The sequence below is a fragment of the Salvia hispanica genome, chromosome 4 (genome assembly GCF_029641045.1).
Source record: "Salvia hispanica isolate PSC_SH4W2 chromosome 4, Shi_PSC_v1, whole genome shotgun sequence".
Taxonomy (NCBI): domain Eukaryota; kingdom Viridiplantae; phylum Streptophyta; class Magnoliopsida; order Lamiales; family Lamiaceae; genus Salvia; species Salvia hispanica.
In genome coordinates this window covers 2,245,902-2,263,337 of record NC_142695.1, presented here as the reverse complement: position 1 = coordinate 2,263,337, position 17,436 = coordinate 2,245,902, and the positions used below count along the sequence as shown (strand labels likewise).

Below are 17,436 nucleotides of genomic sequence, written 5' to 3'. Positions count from 1 at the left end.
CATCTGTTCCAACCTTTAACACCTCCACCTTTTTCTTCTCAATCTGGTCTCTGATGTAGTGAAGTCTTACATCAATGTGTTTGCTCCTTTCATGTAAGTAAGATCTGATGCTTCGCCAAGCATATCGCACTGTTATTATCACATAGCACCCTAACAACTTTTTGTTCAACTCCAAAATCACTGAGTATCCCTTTCAACCAAACGCCTTCTTTGATTGCCTCGGTTAGCGCTATGTACTCAGCTTCGGTAGTGGACAAAGCTACCACTGATTGCAAGGTGGACTTCCAACTGATTGCTGCTCCATTGATAAGGATCCATGTATTTTATGATCCATTTCCCAAGGATTACCCATTTATGATGCTTGATCTAACTGTTTTTGTGATGCTATTTTCAATTTATCAACACAAGACAAAAGATAATAGATGATCCAACCAACAAAAATTGAATCTAAACAAGAAAGGATGGTAGATTAAGAATGAAAAGCATGTGTATAATGATGAGATGAAAGAGTTATGACCTTAGGACCTTGACCAAAATAATGGAAACAACCTTAGGCAACTTTCAATAGCTCTATCACCCCTTGGCTCCACTACTCAATAGATACACCCCATTGATGCATACCTCTACTTGAATCAATCTATGAAATTGAGACGAGCAACCTTCAAGGAAGGAATTGGATACATTCCTCAAAGAGGAAAAAACTCACTAGGAAGATAACTTCAATCACAATATTATCTAGAATGAAAAATGACACCAAAAAGGTATTTATACTAAGAGCCCAAAATGTGAAAAAGGCCCACAAAAACTAAGTCTCGGGTGATTCACCCGGTCGGGTGAATTGTGCGGTCCAAAACATCCGCCCGGGTGTTTCTTCTGGAATCTGGAAATGCTTCACAACACTTTCACCCGGTCGGGTGATTTTCATGGTGAAAACACCCGTCCGGGAGCTCCCTCCCTGCCTGTTCTGCGCGCTTTAGTAAATCATCCATAACTCTCTCCTCTGAACTCCGATTGGGGCGTGTAAGATACTCACGCGAAGCTCTCTGAAAGACGAAGATAATTGTGGCAGTTTCAAAGCATTTGGAAGTCATCTTGACGGGCATAATACTGATTGAAGATAGCTGCAGGTACAAGCTTTGGTGCACGGCTTCCATGGTCGTATCATCCTCCCCTTCTTGGAAAGGATTTCTCCTCAAATCTGAGCCTTCCCTCTTCCTCGCTTCCCTGGCCATCCCTCGAGCTGTATTGGGTATGTGGCATGACCTCCCTCTTATCCTTGGACCCCAATCGATCCATGGCTCACGCCGAGAGGGACACTCTTGACGTCTAGCAACCGTGTCATATCATCCATGTAGCTTGTACACATATCCAGTTTCAGACTTTCTGGTGTCAAGATTCGATGCATAATCCGCATCACAATATCCAACCAATGGATCACCAGTATCACTATTCTGCTTCTTGAACAAAATCCCTACATTATCTGTTCCTTTCATGTATCTCAGCAACCATTTAAGAGTTGACCAATGCTCCCTGCCATATTCCTTCATGTAGCGGCTAGTCACACTGATCCCATGTGCCAGATCAGGTCTGGTGCATATCATACAATACATCACACTCCCAACTATGTTTGCATATGGGACTTTCATCATCTGTGACCTTTCCTCATTTGTTTTGGGTGCCTGGTCCTTGGATAAATTGAAGTGTTGAGCAAGAGGCACTGCCACTTCCTTAGAATCCTGCATCTGAAATTTCTGAATGAGCTTTTTGAGATAATCCATATGAAGTAGCCAAATTTCTCCCTCAGTTCTGTTTCTAAGGATGTTTATCCCAAGAATTCTCTTGGCTTCACCCAAGTCTTTCATTTCAAATTCTCTCATCAACTCATCCTTTATAGCTTTGATTTCTCCCATGTCTGCAGCTGCCACAAGCATATCATCAACATACAAGACCAAATAAGCAATAGCCTTCCTGTCTTGATATACACACAATTGTCATAAGCCGACTTCATGAAACCAATGTTGTTGAGATGAGCATCAAACTTAAGATACCACTGTCTGCTGCTTTGCTTCAATCCATACAAACTTTTCTTCAAGAGGCAGACCTTCCTTTCATGCCCAGGAACCTCAAAACCCTTTGGCTGCTCCATATATATGGTCTCAACCAAATCTCCATGTAGAAAGGCGGTCTTGACATCAAGTTGGTGTAGCTCCCAGTTCCTTTGTGCAACAACAGATAGTAAAATCCTTATGGAGGTGTGCTTCACCACGGGTAAGAAAATTTCAGTGAAGTCTATCCCTTCTTACTGTGTGTAGCCCTTGGCCACCAACCTAGCTTTGTACCTGATCTTATTTCCATTAGCAAACTCCATCTTTTCCTTAAAAACCCATTTGCAGCCAACAGCCTTTTGAGAACTTGGCCTCTCTACCAGAATCCATGTTTTATTTTTCATAAGAGAGTCTATCTCCTCAACCATAGCCTCCAACCATTTCTCCCACTCAGAACCACTCATTGCTTCCTCATAAGTCCCAGGTTCACTGAACTCTATTTCCTCTGCCACACATAGAGCAAAGAATGCCATTTCATTGTCAGAAAACTTAGAAGGCAGTTTTCTTGTCCTCTTTGATTTTTCCATGAGATTCTGCTGCACTGGAGGACCATCTGTCCTTGTGGAGACTGAGACATCATCATTAGTGCTGATGCCCTCACCCTGCATGGCCTCTTGTTGTGGCTCCACCTCCACTTGTCTTTCTTTATCAAACAAGGCATTAAACTCTCATAAAAAATAACATCCCTGCTCATTATCAGCTTTCCATTTCCTTGATCTGTACACCACAGCCTGAATGCCTTAGAACCAGGCAGGCTGATATCCAAGGAACATACATTTGATAGCTCTTGCATCAAGCTTGCCTTGTTTCACACGCGCATATGCCCTGCACCCAAAAGATCTTAGGCTAGCAAAATATGGCATTGTACCATACCAGAGATTATCAGGAATATCAAAGTTTATTGCAGACGAAGGACTTTTGTTTATAACAACTGCTGCAGTAGATACAGCCTCCCCCCAAAACCTCTTATCTGCCCCAGAAGTCAGGAGCATGCACCTAACTCGTTCCATGATAGTCCTGTTCATTCTCTCGGCCACTCCGTTTTGTTAAGGATTTCTAGGAGCCGTTCTATGCCTTCTTATGCCTCTGACCTTGCAGAAATCACTGAACTCAGCAGAGAGATACTCAAGCCCATTGTCAGTCCGCAAGCATTTGAGTGTAGTGCCTTTCTCCCTCTCCACCATTGCATGCCATTTTTGAAGAAGCTAAAAGCATCAGACTTCTTCTTAAGGATCTGTACCCACAACTTCCTTGAATAATCATCGATGATAGTCATGAAATACTTTCCTCCATTCATAGTAGATGGCTGAGAAGGCCCCCAAATGTCACTATGTGCATAGTCAAGCACAGAAACAAAAGTGTGCTTTCCCTTAGGGAATGGTAATTTCTTCCCTTTTCCCATTACACATTGCTCGCACTTCTTTAAATATGCTTCTGCTCTTGCCTTAATCAAGCCCCTCTTAATCAGATCCTTCATCCCCTTTTCTCCCAGGTGACCCATCCTTTGATGCCAAATTATGAAATCATCACTTGCCTTCTCAATTGCATTCATAACACCACTAACAAACACTAACAACAGTAGCATCAAGATAGTATAGGGTATTCTTTCTCACTGCATTCATAATCTCAACAGAACCTTTGTATATCCTTAGATGACCATTGTCTGATCTAAAACCATACCCTTTTGATTCAAGAACACCAAGAGAAATCATGTTTCTTTTCACCTCGGGTATGAACCTGACATCTGATAGCAGAACAATAGATTGATCATTTAGCCTTAGTCTTATGCTACCTCTTCCCCTTATACTACAAACATGATTATTTCCCAATAATACAGACCCTTGAGAAGGATAAAAATCTTGAAACCATTCCTTGTGTGAACTAATATGAAAACTGCAACCCGAGTCTATGATCCAACAGTCACTAATTTCGGTTTCCATGATGTTCATAATCTGGTGAGGTTCTTCAACCTGCACAATGTCAGTAGAGCCTTGATCATTCTTCTCGGCCTCTTGCTTCTTTTTCCAAGAGAAGCAATTCTTTTTGATGTGGCCAGGCTTTTTACAGTAGTGGCAACTCTTTGTTTCCTTCTTATCCTTCTCAGATTGATTCTTGGGTAGGCTCTGTTTCTGCTTGAACTTCTTGAATTTCTTCACATTCAAGACTTCTGCAGATGCGTCCGGTTGAGACTGACTGAGCTTTTGGAACTCCTTGGTCTTCAACGCAGTTTGCACCTCAAGAATAGTGATTGGCTTATCTCTGCCATATAGCAACGCATCCTTCAACTGCTCATACATGGAGGGAAGAGCATTGAGGAGAACTATGGCCTTATCTTCATCTTCCAATTTCACATCCACGTTTTCAAGATCATCAACAAACTTTGAGAACTGATCTAATTGCTCACTTAAACTTTTTCCATCAGTAAATCTATAGGATATAATTGTTTCAGATATAACCTGTTTGCCTGAGATTTAACCATATAAAGGCCTTCGAGCTTCTTCCAGATCGCGCTAGCCGTAGTTTCATGCGCGACTTCCCTCAACACTTTATCATCAAGGCTGAGGATGATCGCACTGTGAGCCTTCTGCAAGATCTCTTGCCGTTTAGCAGCTGGCTTATCATCGCCCTCTTCTTCGACTAATGCATCCATGAGCCCTTGATGGATCAGTAGAGCCTTCATCTTGATTCTCCATAGGCCGAAATCTGTTTTCCCGTTGAATTTCTCCGTCTTGAAACGTGCCATCGCCATAATCGTCTATCCCTTTCCCACAGACGGCGCCACTTGTTAGATCGAAGCGACGATTGAAAGAACAAAAGAAGCGACAATGGACGCAAGGGTTTAACGTGGTTCGACTCACGTCTACATCCACGAGAAAATCTGGGTTGAGCTACTTTATTGATCACACTACCTCACTTTACAATGATTGATGAACAAGGAGAAAGAACTCTCAAGAATCTATACAATCTAATCTCAAGATCGTATTCACTCAAGATGGAAAACTCGATCACTCTACTTTCTCTCTTCTTTAAGATCAGAGCGTTGTTCTCTGTTTTATATGAGCATCTAACTACTTCATGCATCGGTTGCTAGACTCTCCAAAACGGTTACAACAAACTGACACATCCACATGGACCCATGCAGCTGGCATGTCACGTGTGCCTCGAACCAAAACCCAACTCTCGGCTCAGCTTATGCGACCACCAAACTTACAGAATTTTCATTCCTCGAGATAAACAATTGCTTATAGCATCAAACACAAATAGAATCAGCTCAAAAAGGCAGCACCAATTATAAATGTGATAACTTCAGCCTATTATTACTGCGAAATTCTAAATCTCTCACAAATGTTGGTACATGAGTTGTGCATATTATTGATCTTCCTTCAAAATACTCAAACTAAGGATAATATGGATATCTAGACACACTTGAAGTTCCAATTTGACAAAAATATCATGAAGAATTAACAAAAAATGAAGTGAAATGCAGGCATCTAGGCAATCCATCATCCAAACACTTCCATCCTTGTTCCACCAAGTCACTTGCTTATATAAGTTAAAAACAAACGAAAGCAAAAACTAAACACCCATACATAGGCTGAATTGTTTCGGGATAAAGGAAAACAAAGTTTAAATGTAGAAGCATATCACTCCTGCAATATACTTTTATTAGGAATAACTCAACCCCTGTTAGACTTGGACTCCTAACTGAAATTTGAACACACTCTCCAAGTAGTATTATAAAATCAAAATTTTCTGCGGACAATAGTCGCAACTAGGCAACTAGCCAAATTGACTACCATGCATTTTCCTAAATATTCATCTAAGGAAACTTTGAGTCACCCGTTTAGAAAAATACTCACAATTACCATTTTCCTAAATATGAAACATCATATAAGTTAATACGGTCATGCAAATAAGGATATTTGTTAAATAAAGTTCTTTTTACCAAACATGATTCTCACCTTCATTATTTGGACGAAGGTTCAGATTAGTTAGAGGAAAACACAAGGCTCAACTAAACCAGTGGTTCCTTTAAAGTACTTATCTAATCTGTAATCGTGCATCAGCAAAGATTGGATCATATCCAACTCCTCTTCTTTATGCAAGGGTTACTATAATAAACACAGCCAGAGGTTTAACTACATTGCCATCCTAACAGGTTCGAGAATCCAAGGTTTAGGGGATATTAATCGATACGACGATCCATAATCTGACGATGATGACATAGCCACGAAGAGAACAAATGATTTTTGCACTTGAGCATTATTTTATTGCCACATGGCAACTTATTATTCGTCCACGTGTACAAATGATTGGCTATGAATGGTGGTATGATGTTATTTTAAGAGGTGTTGTCATTATATTTATCATCTATATTTAATTATATTTATCATCTGTATTTAAATTATTTATCACCAATAAAATTTACTACTAAATTATAGTGTTATATGAAGTATTAAATTATATTAATCATTTCTATTTAACTTATATATAAAATACTCCCTCCGTCCAACTTAAAATGAAACATTTGGAAATCGGCACGGAATTTTATGTAGTATTATTTTGTGAGTGAATGAAGAGAGAGTAAAGTAAGAGAGATGAAAAAGTAGAGATAGAGTTGTTTCCATTTTAGGAAACATTTCATTTTTAATGGGACAGTAAAAAAAGGAAAACATTTCATTTTTAATGGGATAGAGGGAGTATATAGTATTTAATCCTCCCTACGTCTCATAAAAGATGTCTCACTTTTCTTTTTAGATTGTCCCACTAAAGATGTCACATTTTCATTTTTAAAAAAAGTTTTATCTCACAATAATATATATAGTATTATATTATCTCTTTCCACATAACACACAAAATAAAACTTCATAAAATCACGTGTCGTCCCACAAGTTTGACATCTTTTGTGGGACGGAGAGAGTAGTATTATGGTTGAACCACTGGTCTAATCAGTCCGACCAGTTGAACCATGAACTGATAGCTTCGCTTGTTCACTTATCGGTCCTATTTTTAAAACATTGGCCTTAGTCCTGTGTAGTGTTACGAAAAGACCAAGGCAATACGAACAAGAATCGAAGAAACTAAACATATAAGTGTGTTGCATTGCTAATTTACTGATAAAAGGCAGGGCAAAAAAAATAAAGAAAGAGAGAGAGAAAAAGAAAGTAGAATCGCAGAATTTGTTGCAAATGCGTCTCTGGAAATCCTTGGTGAATTGGTGTAGGCTCTTGAAGAATAAATTAAATCCCTAAACATTACTAAAGAATAAAGCACACTTCCAAACATTATTAAAGCAAAAGAATAAAGCAAACTCCTAATGACTAAAAGTAGAATCTCTATACTACACAAGGCAAGTATAGTGAGCTTCCTTCCTTATCAAAAAATTCCATCTGCCTTAATTGGGTGTTCTTCTTTTCTCTACTTTGAAAAATCTCTGTATTGCTGTGAAGCATTTGTGTAGAATGGCAGAATTTGTTGCAAATGCGTCTCTGGAAATCCTTCGTGATTTGCTGGTTGAAGAAACTAAGTTTCTGCTTAGTGTGAGCGGTGATGTTGACAAAGTCAAAGCAGATCTGAGAAGCATCCATGCCTTGTTGATGAGAGCTGACAGAGATAGACGTGATTCTCCAACTCTAAAGCTTTACATATCTCAACTCCAAGATTTGGCTTTCAAAGCTGAGAATCTGCTTGAAACGTATGCGGTTGAAGTCGAGTCCAAAAGGGAAGAAGGGCGGAGGAGCCTCAAGGATAAATTCAAACGGTACATTTGCATCATGTGTGAGTGCTACAGTGTCCACAAGGTTGGGAAAGAGGCTCGCCACATAATATCAGCCCTGGCCGAGCTCACTAACAAGTTAGAGTCGGAGTTGGGACAAGAAACCTCATCTCTCTCGAGGCAGGGAGATGATGAGCGGCAGCGCATGTTGAGGCAGACGTATGGTCATGAGATTGATCGTGATTTCGTGGGAATGGAGAAAGACATCGAGCTTTTACTCTCCATGGTGAAGGATGAAACGAGGAGGAAACGAGTAGTGAAGATATATGGGATGGGTGGTCTCGGAAAAACTACTCTCGCTAGAAAGATTTTCAACCACAAAGACCTCCAATCTTATGCCCGAGCATGGGTTTGCATCACCCAACAGTTTCAACCAAAGGCCGTTTTTGTTGATATTTTGAAACAACTTGATAGAAACGCAGAGGTTGGTGGCATGGAAGAGCAAGAGCTGGTGAGAGGAATACATAGTTTTCTAAAGGAGAGGAAATGTGTGGTGGTGATTGATGATATTTGGAATAATGATGATTGGGAGATCATAAAGCAAGCTTTTCCGGTGAATTGTAATGTCATTCTCACCACTCGCTCCCGGAATATTGCTAATCAAGAATCCGAACCTCTCAAGTTGAAGTTTCTTACACAAGATGAAGGTTGGACTTTACTTCAAAAAGTAGCAAATTTATCTCCAGGTCAGAAGTTTAACTCTCTTCTCTCTTCGATGTTATAATCGTGTAATTAGAGCGTGTCATCTAAATATAGCATTTCTGAATATGTTTGCCGGGTCGCTTTATGGTAAAATTAATTTCCAATACAACTCTTTTTTATAGTATTAAAATTATTAATACTAAAACACAACTTTATTTTTAGTCTTGTGTTGATATACTTATGTCTTTGCGTTGATATTTAACTTTACATGTTTAATGTTATGTTGATAAAGTTGTGTCTTTGTGTTGTTAATTTTAATATACAAAATCGAAAGTTATGCATTAAATTAGTTATTATTTGATCATAACACTATTTTTGGCTGTTTATGATTTCTTTGTGTTATTCTATTAGAAATTAGAGCCTTTTTAAATGAAATGTAACTAACTTTCTTGGATTTTTTAATTTTCATTTTACAAGATATATCGAATGTGTCATTGTAGGTTGGATTAAGTACAAGCATTTTGGACTTTTTGAATTAAATTTATGATTAGATTATATTTTTTGAATTTCTTCAGATTATGCATTAATTCAATATGATATCCAAATACATGCCCCTATTTAATAGGAGAAAAAAAAATTATATAATCAAGATATAACAAGGTGGCAATATGATGTGAAATGAATCACTAAGTTAGGAAGTGAGATAAAAATAATCTAGAGCACTCCATTCATATTAATTTGATGAATTGTACTACTCCATGTAAGGCTGCCCACAACTAGAAATTGATCTAGAGCACTATTTACTTTCATTTGTTTCTTTTAAGAATAAATTGAAAATCTGCATCTTATTTTTTTTTTTGTATTGTGACAGTTGACACATATTAAAATCTTTAGAAGATGTTTACTCTCATTTGATTCTTTTAATCGAATATCTGCATCTTATTTTTTGTGTGTGTATTGTGACCGTAGACACAGATTTAAAATCTTTAGAAGATGTTGGAAGAGAAATTGTATCAAAGTGTGAAGGGTTACCACTATCAATTTGTGTTATTGGAGGGATTTTGCGCCAAAAAGGATACAATTTACCGGAATGGAAAAAGGTAAATGCGAATATGGAATCATATTTAAGGCATGGAGAAGGTGTTGAAGAATACAAAAGAGTAAACCAGGTGCTACAGTTAAGCTATGATGCCTTGCCTTATTACTTGAAGCCATGCTTCCTCTATTTAGCATGTTTTCCCGAGGATCACAAAATTGATTTAGAGAAATTGTATCTATTGTGGATGGCGGAAGGCTTCATTTCATACCAAGATAAAGGACCTAACGAGACTCTAAGAGATGCGGCCCAAAGATATCTAACAGAACTTGTTATGAGGTGTATGGTTCAACTCCACAGAGCTAGTTCCTACTCTCCACTAAGCAAGTTCGATAAATGTGGGCTTCATGATTTGATGCATGATCTCTGCTCTTCTAAAGCTGAAGCTGAAGAAGAAAAGTTTCTGAAGCGCATTGATGCTTCTAAATATCTGACCAACATTCTTTCACAATCACAAAAAAGGTTAGTAATACCTCCATTCATTGGCAATTCCAAAAGCAGATTAGCCATCAGTTGTGACTTCGAGCGTGAAGTGTCAGGTATAAATGGGTTAGAGGAAGTTAAAGGTCTTAGATCGTTTATGCTTTTCCAAAATGGTTTATTTTTACGAACCATTGGCTTCAAAGAGAGTACGATTGACTTTAAGATGTCGCAATACTTGAGGATATTTGTGGCAGAAGGTTGTGAGTTTGAAGGGGGAAAGTTACCAATCAAGGTGGGCGAACTTATTCATTTAAGATACTTGAGTTTGTATGGCTCTACGGTGGGTGAGCTACCAAAGTCTATATGCAACATGCCATATCTGCAGACCTTAGATTTGAGAGTCCGGAATGGAATTAGATTGCCAAATGTGGTTTGTAAGATGAAAAGATTAAAGCATCTGTTTCTCCCATTTCATGGCATAGAAGTGATTGGAGGGGAGAAACTGAAACTAGATGGGCTACACGAGTTGGAGACATTAGAATGGATCAATAGTCAGACAACTTGCATTGCTGAAATCCCCAAATTAATAAGTCTACAGAGTCTAGGTGTTAATGTTAGTGATGAGGATAGCATGTCAATTGTATTGAGCAACAAAAATAGCCAATTACGTGAGACTTATCTTGAGGTTAAGTCATGTGATCTAAGTTCAGAGAAAGATATGGAGGTTTTTAATGAGGGGTTGATGTCTCCATCGTTGGTTACTTTGGACATGTTCGAATGCAATATGAGTGGCAGTTTTCCATACTACAAACAAGGGATGTGTCAAAATTTAGCAACTTTGAGACTATATAACTGCAAGGGTAAGGTAGATGTGGAGGAGTTTGGCAAGTATCCCATGTTGCAAGTGCTAACTTTAAAGAACTTTGTCAAGATGGCAGAAACATTAACTTTCCGTTCAAATTCATTTCCACAACTCAAGCGCCTTGAATTACGCGAGTTGCAAGATTTAAAGAAATGGGAAGTGGAAAAAGGAGCAATGCCAAAACTTACTTCCTTGTTCATCGATGAGTGCCGCAATTTGGAGAAGGTTCCAGATGGTTTGAGATTCTCCTCCTCTCTTCGACAGATGAATATCATGAGTATGCCAAGAGAATTTGAAGAGAGAGTAAAGGAAGAAGATTATGGGCCATTTGTCGAGAAAATAATATATTAGGATCCGTTCTATGAGATGAATATATTTGCGAAGAAGATTCTTGGCCGCAAGCTGAGAATTTAGGAGCAAGTGCCTGATGTTTTTGGAGGTAATAAATTTGTGACCATACATTATTAATTATATAATATATATATATATTGGCTAGGGATGTTGTTTCTCTTTTGTGTTTTCTATATAACTAACTGCAATATATATATACATAATGATCTTGACCTTGTGCTATTTCTAATTTCTTTATCGGATGATCACTTTCCGGTCCAACAGAGCTTTGATTTCTTATTACTATTAATTATTACTCTCGTATTAATAATTAGGCTCTCCAGCGCACCTCCACGACCAACACTTGAGCCACCTACATCGGCTCCAACACATCCACACCGCAACCGACATCCACACCATATGCTCCATGATTATGTTTAGTTATTTCTTTATAGAGTTGAGTCTTTTTAAGTCTTGTTATCGAGTCGGTTATTTATTTTCATCTGGGTTTTCTTTGTGGTTCTTTCCCGGATCAGATTATGAGAGTCGAACCAATAGGTTTAGGTATGTTTTTCCATTATATAAGTTGAGCAATACGAACTTATCTTTTCTGGCCTGTATCATATATCTTCGTGATGTTTTATCAATTTGTTTTCTTGTAGAGTACAACTTATAATTCTATTTTTTCAAATGCCCACAATTGAATGTTGGTGGATTTGTTTTGTTTTTGTCCAACAAATGCTATTAATGTTATATAGGAGTATAGTTTTTGTGGACAGATGAAGTAGTAGTAATATTTATTGACTTTTTTGTTTTTTCAATATATAGGTTAAATTGGGGTCTTAAGTATCCAGGAACGTATAATTCCTTTAGGAGTGTAGCTCACATTACTTATGCTATTTGTTTGTATTTTTTGAATGTTTTATGTACTCGGATATCTTCATGATATTCTTTTAACAACCTACAATTTTCCTTATGTATTAAGTACTCACAATCAAAAACTATGCTACCGAGAAATATGGTAAAGGTAAAACCAAGAGTAGATAAATTGAAGAAACCAAAGCTTACAATTTTCAAAATCACAAGCCTATTTAGGATCTTCATTCCTTGAGATAAACAATTGCTTATTGCATCAAACACAAACAGAATCAGCTCAAAAATGCATTTTTATTCACACAAAATGTTGAAGCTAAGTTGTCAATTTACCATACTGCTAAAAAAGATTGCACCAATTATAAATGTGATAACTTCAGCCTATTATTACTGGAAATTCTAAATCTCTCACAAATGTTGGTACATGAGTTGTGCATATTATTGATTTACTTTCAAAATACTCAAACTGAGGATAATATGGATATCTAGACACACTTGCAGCTCCAATTTTGACAAAAATATCATGAAGAATTACCAAAAAATGAAGTGAAATGCAGGCATCTAGGTAATCCATCATCCAAACAGTTCTATCCTTGTTCCACCAAGTCACTTGCTTATATCAGTTCTGAACAGCATATAAGGAAAAACAAACGAAAACAAAAACTAAACACTCTTCGACAGATGATAATTACTATGCCAACAGAATTCGCGGAGAGAGTAAATGTAGAAGATTATGGGCCACTTGTCGATATTCAAATAAGAAGGATGAGGCTAATTAGGTGGTAATGGAATTTTTTAGCTTACGTACATTATTCATTTGACATTTTTAATGTAATGTGTTGATTAGTTAGCAAGTAGCATATTAGTAGTATTTGATTATATATATGATCTTGACCTTACTTGTGCTATTTCCTTATCAGAAGAAAACGTTCTGTTCCAACAACCTAGTGAAGGCTCTCTCAACTGAAGACTTTCTTGAATTTGTTTATGTACTCTCATATTCATACGGATCACACTCCAACCACATTTTTATCACACTCCAGTGCACCTCCCGACTCTCCACGACCAACACCCAAGACACCTACATCGGCTCCAACACGCCCGCATCCTAAGTTCTATGATTATGTTCAGTTATTTCCTTATATAGAGTCAAGTCTATTTTAAGTATAGTTATCGAGTCAGTTATTTATTTCCGTTTTGGTTTCCTTTGTGGTTCTTTTCCAGATCAAATTATGAGCGTCGAACCACGGAGGATTAGGTTTGTTTTTCCATTATATTTGAGTCTTGTTATTTCTACTATTTCAATTGAGTAAGAAGACCTCATCTTTTTCAAACCCAGAACTAACTTCTTCCTCCATGTCAAGACCTGTATTACATATACTCATGATATTCTATCGGTTCATTTTCTTGTATTATAAAGAGTGTTCTTGAATACAGAATGGTACAGAATACAGAGTCCAATAACGGCTATTGCAAACAAAGCGTTCCAGCTTGGACGATTCATTAACAACAAACCCTCACTCTTAGTACTTGGACAGTAAATGATGCTACAACCAAAGATGGAAATTTGCTTCTTAAGTTAGTATTAGTAGAGTATTTAGAATCAAACACTGTTCCGACAAATGAAGTAAAGAGAAAACCAAGAGCAGACACAGAATAATTGGATAAAATGAAGAAACCAAAGCTTACAATTTTCGAAAATCATAAGCCTATTTAGAATCCTCATTCCTCAAGATAAACAATTGCTTATAGACGACACCAGACAAATCAGCCCATTCTCACAGATTATAGAATGAAAAACAGACATAAACAGAATCAGCTCAAAAATGCATTTTCAATCACATAAAATGCTGAAACTAAGTTATCATTCCACCATACTGCTCAAAAAGGCAGCTCCAATTATCGATGTGCCATTAACGGCCAGCCTATTATTACTGTGAATTTCTAAATCTCTCACAAATGTCGGTACATTAGTTGTGCCTATTATTTATCTTCCTTGGATTACACAAATTAGAAAATAAGGAAAATATGGATAGATGTCCAGACACACTTGAAGTTCCGATTTGGCAAAAATGTCATGAAGAATTCCCAAGAAATGAAGTGAAACACTGGCATCTAGGCAATCCTTCATCCAAACAGTTCCATCCTTGTTCCACCAAGTCACTTGCTCATATCAGTTCTGAACAAGCATATAAGGAAAAACAAGAAGCAACAACTAAACACAAGATACATAGGCTGAAAAGTTTCGGGGAAAAAGGAAAATGGAAAACTATGTTTAAAATTTAAATGTAGAGAACATATCACTCCTGCAATATACTTCTATTAGAAAGGACTCAACCCTATAAGACTTGGACTTCTAAGTGAATTTTAAACACACTTTCCTAGTATTATACAATCAAGATTTTCAGAGGACTAGAGTTGTAACTAGCCAAATTGATAAATATGCATCTAAGGAAACATTGTTGTATCCGTCAGAAAAATACTAAACAATTACCATTTTCCTGAATATGAAACATCATATAAGTGAAAACGGTCATACAAATAAGGATAATTGTTACATAAGCTTCTTCTTAACGAACATGAAACTCACCTTCATTGTTTTGACTAAGGAACCAGAATAGTTAGAAGAAAACACAAGGCTCAAGCTCAACTAAACCAGTGGTTCCTAAAATAATTATCTAATCTGTAATCATGCATCAGCAAAGATTGGAGCATATCCAACTCCTCTTCTTTATGCAAGGGTGGGTTACTATAATAAACACAGCCAGAGGTTTAACTACATTAGCATCGTAACAGGTTCAAGAATCCAAGGTTTTCGAAAAATTGCGAGATTTTCTCTTCTCACGGCTAACAGTTTGAAGTTACAAACACTAACAAAGCAAAATATATCCCTAGGTATTTGCCCATCTTACTCAGCTAAGATCAGCAGTGGCAATAATACTCACACAGATAAAACTCAAATTCACCACAACATCATTATCAACCGAACCTAAATAGTTAATGATGCATCAGCAGAGACTGGAGAGTGTCCAACTCCTCTGCTTTGTGCCAAGGTTACTATGAAAAAACACAATCAGAGGTTAAACTACATTAGCATCCTAACAGGTTTCAGAATCCAAGGTTTTCGTAAAATTGCAAGATTATCTCTTCTCAAAGATAACTGTTCAAAGCTACAAGCCAAATGTATATTTCTAGGTATTTACCCATCTTACTCAGCTAAGATCAGCAGCAATGCTCAATTAATAAAACTCAAATTCACCCCCAAATCATTCACATTTTACACACATACACATATACACACAGAGAGAGACATAATTAAAGGATACACCAAGTACAATCCATGCTACGGTGAACAATCGATCCCTCAAAACCGGTTTGTGCCGGAGTGAAATACAAACTGCAGCCAATCGACCGAGAATTATGTCGATTGATTTGTACTTACTGAGAGGAAGAACAGGGGCGTAGATCAGAGGAATTAGAATTTTGAACTGAGGACCTTTCCGTGGCCTTCTGACGACGTCGCTTCATGGATAATTTGAACTGAGGACCTTTCTCTTTTTCCTAAATTTGTAACACTTTCAATTTCCTTGCTCCATATTGAAAAGAGACCACTTGTCTTTGAGAGCATGAGTGAATCACTAGAAGTAAGGAATGAGGTGAGTTTGATGGTATTGTCCAGGTTTCCGACTTTGTTGGTCGAATTTATGTATTTAGCAGTAACAACCAATTTAGATGATTCAACAGTATTTATGCTAAATGTTTCAGTTGAGATTTTGTTATCCCGATTTTTCTCTTTCTTTTACCTACTTTTAATGAAAAGCTAAAAAACTCCTTAAAATAATATGATGTGTTATATTTACCTTTCCTTTTGAATAATAAATTTTTATGAAAAAAAAAGATAAATGTGCTAGTTAACATATAAGGGTTTTTGGAGATGCCTCTTAGTTAACATATAAGGATTTTTAGCCTTAAAAATCATATTCCATTCGTTCCCAAAGAATATGAATTATTTCGTATTTTTTTGTTCGTTCGTCCCTAAAGAATATGAACTTTTCTAATTTTGAAAAATTCAAACAACTACTACCCCTACACATTATTTTATTTACAACTTATATCATTACCATCAATACTTATAAGTATTATAATAATATGGACCCCACTCTCCACTAACATCATTTCCCCTTATTTATTAAAACTCGTGCCGAACCTAAAGTTCATACTCTTTGGGGACGAAGGGAGTAAACTTTTCCCGAATTCCAATTTTTTCCACCAACTTTGAAATTGGTTTTTAAATTCACGAACTTTAGATTCGTCTGCTTCTTCTCAACCCGACCCGAATATAATTTTCCGGTGCGTAATTGTCCAACGTGGACAACCGTAACTATTTTTTTAAATTAAAACTTGGAATTAAAGAAATAATCTTTAAATAATCTCTGCCCAATTTCTCTCGGCGCCGAATTCACGGCGGCTTCACCGGTGACTGCTTACAGCTCTGTTCCCATCTTTCTTTCATTTCTTTTTCTCGGCCCTCTTACGATCAGATTCGGCCGCTGGGATGCTCATGACCAGCCTCCATCCTCGTCTAGCTCCTGTTCAATTCACGTTGTCTTTGTCTTCTCGTGACGATCCTCTGCCGCCGTCACGGCTGCTGGCTTTGTCCCGCCTCCACCGCGGTGCTACTTTGTCGCCGGCGTGCGAGCCGGAGTTGACTCCCCCGTCCATCAGTCTTCTCCTTCTTGGAAAACTCTTTAATTTCTAAGTGCGATGTCTCTTTTTCGCACCGTCTTTCCTCTGTCTAGCTCTCTCTCTCTCTGTGAAGCTCGTCTGTTAGTCCCCGCCGGGTCAGCTAAGAGATGTCTCAGCTCAGGGGCGTAGCCAGAAATTCATTACAGGAGGGGCAAAATGAATAAAAATTTTGTTTTGGACGAGGGGCATTTAGTATAGTTTTACATATATACATGAAAATTTGTATAAATATAGAATGGAGGGGAAGAGGTGTGGAGGGGCAAATGCCCCACATGCTAAAGGGCTGGATCCGCCCCTGTCTCAGCTTCTCTCTCGGTATGCTCAATCTCTATGTTTCTCTTTGGATTTATGAATTTCACGGCGCATCTCGTTGCCGCTTTCATAGGCAACACTGCTGCCGATGGGGCTGAGGTGATCGAGGTCGGAATAGTTGAGGGGAGAGCGTCAGTGGCTGGTGGGTTTGACGACGTTTGAGTTTGGAGAGGCCTCATGAATGGTGGAAAATGGGAATACAGGAAAGATGAAGGGTGGAAAATGGGAATATAGCAAAATAGTTAGGCGAAGATGATAATAAATACATAAA

General features: G+C 37.7%; 1 protein-coding gene and 1 long non-coding RNA gene across 3 annotated transcripts; one reads left to right on the top strand and one right to left on the bottom strand.

Moving 5' to 3' along the window:
• Nucleotides 1-7,563: 7,563 nt before the first annotated feature.
• Nucleotides 7,564-11,697, top strand: LOC148927038 (disease resistance protein RPP8-like). Of its 2 annotated transcripts, XR_016128987.1 has the most exons (3): nt 7,564-8,567; nt 9,493-11,343; nt 11,570-11,697. XR_016128987.1 is itself a non-coding variant. In XM_089057383.1 (2 exons), exons 1-2 carry the CDS (start codon nt 7,568-7,570, stop codon nt 11,253-11,255), a joined length of 2,763 nt encoding a protein of 920 aa, XP_088913509.1. In that variant the 5' UTR covers nt 7,564-7,567; the 3' UTR covers nt 11,256-11,697. The 2 variants fall into 2 exon arrangements, 1 of the variants encoding a protein (XP_088913509.1); XM_089057383.1 differs by having other exon boundaries at nt 9,493-11,697.
• A 2,225-nt stretch (nt 11,698-13,922) lies between these two features.
• On the bottom strand, nt 13,923-15,824 carry LOC125193116 (uncharacterized). The gene is made up of 2 exons (XR_016128989.1): nt 15,434-15,824; nt 13,923-14,286 (listed from the first exon to the last, which is right to left on the bottom strand). It is a non-coding gene; the product is annotated as an uncharacterized LOC125193116 (long non-coding RNA).
• Nucleotides 15,825-17,436: the final 1,612 nt, after the last annotated feature.

Coding starts and splice junctions, on each gene's coding strand:
- LOC148927038 (XM_089057383.1), top strand. CDS start 7,568: ATGGCAGAATTTGTTGCAAATGCGTCTCTGGAAATCCTTCGTGATTTG. Junction 8,568..9,492: donor AGTAGCAAATTTATCTCCAG/GTCAGAAGTTTA, acceptor TTGTGACCGTAG/ACACAGATTTAAAATCTTTA.